At 31.6% G+C, this 6,677-nt stretch overlaps 2 protein-coding genes across 2 annotated transcripts in view; both read left to right on the top strand.

Moving 5' to 3' along the window:
* The first annotated feature begins 3,039 nt into the window (after positions 1 to 3,039).
* On the top strand, positions 3,040 to 5,150 carry LOC148185759 (C-X-C motif chemokine 10-like). Its single transcript, XM_088073706.1, has 4 exons — positions 3,040 to 3,278; positions 4,106 to 4,226; positions 4,669 to 4,746; positions 4,872 to 5,150. The coding sequence occupies exons 1-4, from the start codon at positions 3,203 to 3,205 to the stop codon at positions 4,903 to 4,905; spliced, it is 309 nt and encodes a 102-aa protein (XP_087929832.1). The 5' UTR covers positions 3,040 to 3,202; the 3' UTR covers positions 4,906 to 5,150.
* Positions 5,151 to 5,848: 698 nt separating this feature from the next.
* LOC121962093 (F-box/WD repeat-containing protein 7-like) overlaps positions 5,849 to 6,677 on the top strand; it is a 32,582-nt gene continuing 31,753 nt past the window's right edge. Inside the window, exon 1 of the mRNA XM_088073252.1 lies at positions 5,849 to 6,126. The gene's annotated coding sequence lies outside the window, so the exon portion shown is untranslated. The remainder of the gene's footprint in view (positions 6,127 to 6,677) is intronic.

Here is a 6,677-nt window from a genome sequence, read left to right as displayed (position 1 = left end):
CCTGTTTCCACAGTCAGGAAAGCTCTGCAGAAGCAAGCAAGAAATAATTTTTCCTATAAATCAGTTTTCATGTCGCAATTTAAAGACAGCGACAGTATCTCAGCGCCATGCAGAAGTGTTCACCCCCTGCTCTTTTTCCTTTTTTATTTAGATTTGTTTTGGTAATAAGCCTAATTTGTTGCATCAAGTCGAAGTCGCAGGGGCATCGCTTATCAGTATTTTTGTTTAAGAATTTTTTGTTTTGTTTTACCTGACCAAATTCAACTATTTTGTGTAGATCCATTACAAGAAAAACTTTAAAATGCAGGTTTTTAAAGCAACAAAATCAGAAAAACATGCATAAAGTTATATATCTCCATCTATAATGATTTTTGGGGGATTTTAGGATATTTCTTAAATTTTTTTCTAGGTTATTTTTAGGATTTCATGATATTTCTAGGATTTTAGGATGTTTCTCAGATTTTACAATATTTCTCTTATTATAAGTTGTTTCTAGGGTTTTAAAACATTTATCTGACTTTGGGACATTTCTAGGATTTTAGGACCTTTTTCGGATCATAGGATATTTCTTGGATTTAAGGAGGCTTTAAGAATCACTATATTTTTATTGGTTATTGGTTGATTGCCATCTGGCACCCAGTCAGGGGCCCTTATTTGGCCCTTGGGCCACATGTTGAGTATCAGTGAGTCATTTTATCATTCTTTTTAAATGATTATATATGGTCTATTAATTCTTTGCAGGACAGTGAGATTTTTCCGTCTTTGTGGCTGAAACACAGAAGAAAAGAGAAGGATTTTAAAAATAGAGAATGAAAAAAACAGTTAGGATGTGACTTCACTGACAAACAATGACATAAAACTGAAAGTAACATTTCGGCCGTTCTACTTTCTGTTGAAATGGAGGATTTCCTCTCAGACCTGTGACCTTCAGATATATCGCCAACTGTCTGACAACTTCAGAGTATAAAGAGGAAATGAAAATCACAATCTAATGCTGACAAATCTGATTCATTTTCCTCCAGAGAGGCAAGCAAGTGTTGTGTCTCTGTGCCAGCTGTGTCTTTATTGTGTCTTTGTGTGTCTTTGAGGTCATTTTGTTTCTGTTTCTAGTCAGTTTGAGTCCCAGTGAGGTCAGTGCATGTTATTTTTTACCCTTTGAAAGCGGCTCAAAAAGAAATGACACAAAAATTAGCAAGAAATTAATGAAGTAAAAAGTTGCAAGAGACTTACCGGAAAATTTGCACAAAAAAAATAAAATAATTTTTTTTAATTTTTAAAAAGAAAGAAAACACGACCTGAATAATACAGTGATACGGATAATCATATCTCTCTGGATCATAATTTTAAATATATAATTATGAGCATTTTAACAACAATTAAAACTCTCATATTTTTATAATATGGGAAGAAATGTTCTACAAATTTCAAAATTAATAGATTTATAAAACTTGAAAACCTATATTTATAGCTAATTATCAGAATTAAATATTTACAGAGCTGTTTTTTGTTTTAATTTTCTTTTCTTTTCTTCTCACTTTCACGTCATTTCCTTGTAATTTTTATTAACATCTTGCTAATTTTGGGTTCATTTCATCTTTATTGCTTTTTTCAAGTTTCAAAGGGTTAAAGGCTTAATTGAAATTTTGCCTCTCAGGAAGCCAAAATATTATACCTGGTAACTTCCATGCAGCTACAGCGGAAAGAAATGAAATAAAATGAGATATTTTCCCTTATTTTACTCTCAAACAGTGGATTTGGGGCCCCGAAAGATTTAACCACTGATGCACACGTGACGCATACAGAGCCGAATGTTCCCCTTCCCAAATTTATTTTATTTCCTAATTAAAAATAGTTCAGACAAAACTTGGCTATAATGAAATGTTGGATATGCCCTTCAGTGTAAAGTACAGTCACATCCGCTCCTGCTGCTTTACGTCATCTTCTCTTGTTTTTCTATATTTCCCAAGTGTCTCCTTCATTATTGTAATCACTTTTTTCTCGTCTCTTCTTCCTGTCATGTTTCCCATCTGTGTGTTTGCCTCCAGTGTGACACAAATATACACGTCAACAGCGCTTTAAAAATAATAATATGTTCATAAGATTCATTATCGTCTCTGTTATGCAGCTGGTCTCCTCCTCTGGAGCTCCTGAGCGTCAGTTTTTACAATTTGTGGCAATTTGCATTTATACACCAATACTAATACATACTTTTATCAATGTTTACAGAGAAACAACAAAACAAAATGAAGTTCCAGATGTTTCATACACTAATAATCATTGTATTTATGCCAACACAAAAAACAAAAACAATGTTGCAAACATTTTATTCACGATACTTATCATACCTTGGTTTTTAAATATGTTTATATGAAAACAAAACAAACCATAAACGGACCAAAAACAACATTAAAGTTTTTCATACACAAAAATCACAACTGTTTTACACATGATTACACAAACACACAAAAAATCTGAACATTTCCAAATAATGATCATACATCAGTTTTACATGTATTTACGCTTCAACAATGGAAATAAATAATACAATTTTTTTTAAAAATACTACTACACAGTATTTATCAAACCTTAATTTTACATGTTTACACAAATGAATACAAAACAGAAATATTTCGTACACAATAATTATCATACCATATGTTTTTGCATGTTTACACAAAGACAAACACAGAAACAAAATCTTCCAAATTTTTCATACACAATAATTATCACACGTTTTATATATTTTTACACAAAGACAAACACGGAAACAAAAACTCCCAAATTTTTCATACACAATAGTTTCCACACGTGTACATATGTTTAGACCAAGAAACAAAAGAGAAAAGAAAACAAAAACAAGCATCTGGGCGTTTCTCAGTCTGGTTAAACTCTCAGTAATGCTCTCACAGGGAAAGGTGTGTGAGGTGTGTGAGGTGTGTGTGTGCGGTGTGTGTGTGAGGTGTGTGTGTCGGTGTGTGTGCGGTGTGTGTGTGAGGTGTGTGTGCGGTGTGTGTGTGTCGGTGGTTTCCCTTCGTTTGGTTGGTGCCTGAGGTTTCACTTTCCAAACACTAAAAAATTCCCAAGTGGGCAGTCCGATGTCTCTGATGGTATTTAAGATGAGATTCAGCTTCAAACTTCACACTTGTGATAAAATCTTCTCCAGAAGAGACGAGATTTATTTTTTCTGGCGTCTCGACCGAAGATGAAACCGACGATGTCCCGCGTCCTGAACGTGTTTCTGCTCCTGGCCGTCCTGGTCTGCGTCTCCAAAGCCCAGCGTGAGTTTTCAAATCAGTGTCTAAAAGTCTAACGATGTGAATTTTATTTCATGTTTTTATTTATAGCTGTGCGCAGAAATCTGTACATTTGTGAAAAGCTTTTAATCCTTAAAAAAAAACGAGCGAATTTCCTGGATTTCTTTAAAAAAAAAAAAGAAAGAACCCAAAAAAATTAAAATAATAATAATAATAATAATGCAAGACAATTACCAGAAAATTGTCATGAGTAGATAAATAAATAAAGGAAGAAAAGTAAAACAAACAAACAAGCAAAAATAAAACAAGGAAATGACCTGAAAAAGTGATTAAAAATGCTAATAATTCTGTAATATGAATGTCAACATGTACCCTAATTATAATAATTATAACTACAGTCTTTTTAAACATTGTTCCCAGGCTTTTAAAAGGCAAGTTTCTATTTTCTAACTAATTTCTTTTATAATTAATGGAACTTTTTTTTCATGTTTTTAAAATAAATAATTTGCTCAGCTCAGTGGGCAACTTGGTGAGAAATGTTCCACCAATTTTAGAAAATTATTCTTAAATTATTCTTAAAAAAAGAAACATGTTGAGGGGAAAACAGGAAAAAGAAAAGTATATTTAAAATTATGCCTCAGGATTATTATACATTTTTAAACACTTTTTTTCCAGATCCAGATTTCCCCCTTGTTTGTAAAAACTAATTTTCAGATCATTTTCTTGTACTTTTTCTTAATTTCTTGTTAATTTTTGTGCAGTTTCTTCTGTCATTTCTCATGGCTCGAGCTGATTGGCTCAGGTTTCCAACAAATAAATGAAATGTGTCTCTTGTGTCTTTGTCTCTGCAGTGGACCACCAATCAGGACGGTGTCTGTGTAACCGAACCCACAACAAAATCAGATCGATGTTAGACATTCAGGAAGTCAAGATCTACAAGGCAAACATCTTCTGCAACAGACTGGAGATTGTGTAAGATATCTTCAGTTAACTAACGATATCTGTAATTAACCCTTTGAAACCTGGATCAACGTCAGTTTTCTTATGCTGCGTTTAGACGCCTTTTACAAGCTGTTTGACCCTTTGACACCTCAACACACTGGCTTCATTTATTCAATTTATTTAAAAAAAACATGGAGAAAAAGGGGAATGAACAATGTACTACAGTGTAAAAATACTGCATTCAAATTATTATTTAACTCTTTGAAACCTGCACAAACCAGCTTGATTTCTCAGCAAGAAAACTTATTTGGCCAGAAAAAAATGGTTTTAATAATAATAATTGTAATAAAATAAAAAATATATAAAATAAGTACATTTATATGTTTTATTTTCAGTATTTTTAAGGCCTTTTTTCTTGTTTTATTCAACTTTTATTTATTTATGTATTTATTCTCTTTTTTTTGTCCATCAGTGTCATCACTAAACGCGGCCCTCGTTACTGTCTGAACCCGCAGCTGGACGCCATGCAGAAACTGCTGTCTAACATCATGTGAGGAAATAAATCTCATTTTTAAAATAATCCGTCAGTGATTCAGAAGATTTGGCAGAAAAAGCAGTTATTTTTCTTGCTGTTTTATCGTATTTAATGTTTGTTTTTCTTATTTTCATCTCCAGGAAATCAGAAATTCACCAGAGCCCGATCAACTGACCCACACAGCTTTGCCTCCTCAGACGACCTCTGACCCCCAAAACAAACGCAGCTTCAACGAATGTCGACATGAAACTTTTTAAAATAATCTGTATAACTTCTATTTATACGGATGTGCACATATACAGTTTGTCTGTTTTATTTTATTTCCTTTTATCTGTATTTGTAAATAGTTTTGTGAGTTGTGAACCAAGTTTTCTGCATTTTGATAATTTAAAATATTAATAAAAATAATTTAAATCTAAGGAGCATTGAGTAACTGTTTTTATTCCAAGTCTGATACAGTATAATTATATTATCAAATATATATATTTTATCCTTCTTGCCAATGTTGCACATCTTTGTTTTGTATTTTTAATCCGTTTAGTCTGACTTTTTCTTAACTATCTGATTATGATTATGATTATTATTAATGATTTTAATTATCTTAAAGAATACTTTTATAGTATTATTTTTTTTTATTCTTATTATTATCTCTGCGTTGTAACACATTTTATCAACATTTTCCTAGTTGAGGTGTTAAATTATAATTATAATATAATTTATTATTATTATTGTTGTTTCTAACAGTTTTTATTACATTTCTTAGTCCTCATTTTTATTCTGACTAACTAATCATTATTTTCTTGTCTTTTTAATCTAGTTTTTATCTCTCTTTGATAATTTTTAAATCTCCTTTATGTCATTTTTTATTGTCTTGGGTGCATTGCTATCAAAATTTTTAATTGTTTTGATTTTTATTTTTAACTTTTCTTATCCCCAGCACACTACAAATAATAATAAAAATTATTATTATTATTATTATTATTATCATTATTATGTTTTTATATATTTTAAATACTGTTATTAAGAGTTTTAAATAAATACTTTTTAACGAAAATATCACCGAGGGGCGCGTGACCAAAACATCCATGCGCGTGACCCGCGCGCGTGACGTCATCAAGCGTCGCCAAACAAAGCTCCATGTGCAAGACAAGCGAAGAAGAAGAAGAAGAAGCGGCGGAGGGAAAAACTTTCTTGTGTTGTTTTTTAGTTTTTTTGGACCAAAGTTTGTCGATAAAACCCAAAAATCGGCAGCGGCGAAGTTTAACTCGAGGAATATTTGTTGGATTTTGAGCTAAAACTCTTAAAGAAGAAGAAAAAGGCGAGAAAAGAGAGAAGAGAAGAAGAAATCCCGGCGTTTAAAGTTTAAAGTCCGGAGCCGAAAATGTGTTTTTAAAGGTAAAAAGAGTTTATTTTTATCTGTAAACTTAGAGGATTTTACTCTGTTTTAAGTGTTTCAGTGAGGTTTAGCTGTTAACTGGCGCTTATATTAAACGTTTTAAGACGAATACACAACAATAACACTGAAATACTGCAGTGGTACTTCGTGAATACTACAGGAGGACAGACATTAATACTCAGTACTCAGGTACTTTACTGGAGTATTTATACTACACTGTACTCTGTTTGGAGTAAAAGTCCTGCACTGAAAATCTTACCGAAGTAAAAACAGTATTTGAAGAAGTATGCAGCGCCTTTAGGAGTACTATGGTGTAAAAATACTGCATTCAAATTATTATTTAACCCTGTGAAACTTGATTTTTTTTTTATACAAAAAAATATGGGAAAAAATGACCCAGAAATTACATAAAAATAGCATAAATAAGTAAATAATTTAATAAATAAAAACAAATTAAAAGTAAAAAAAAAAAAAGGCACAAACTTGCTTAAAAATAGTAACCTGTAACATTTTAAATATATAATTAAGATGATTATTAATATAGCTTTTT

This window comes from Plectropomus leopardus, chromosome 23 (assembly GCF_026936395.1).
Source record: "Plectropomus leopardus strain MGB_pleo_1.0 chromosome 23, ASM2693639v1, whole genome shotgun sequence".
Lineage (NCBI taxonomy): Eukaryota > Metazoa > Chordata > Actinopteri > Perciformes > Serranidae > Plectropomus > Plectropomus leopardus.
This window is presented reverse-complemented; position numbering and strand designations above follow the sequence as displayed.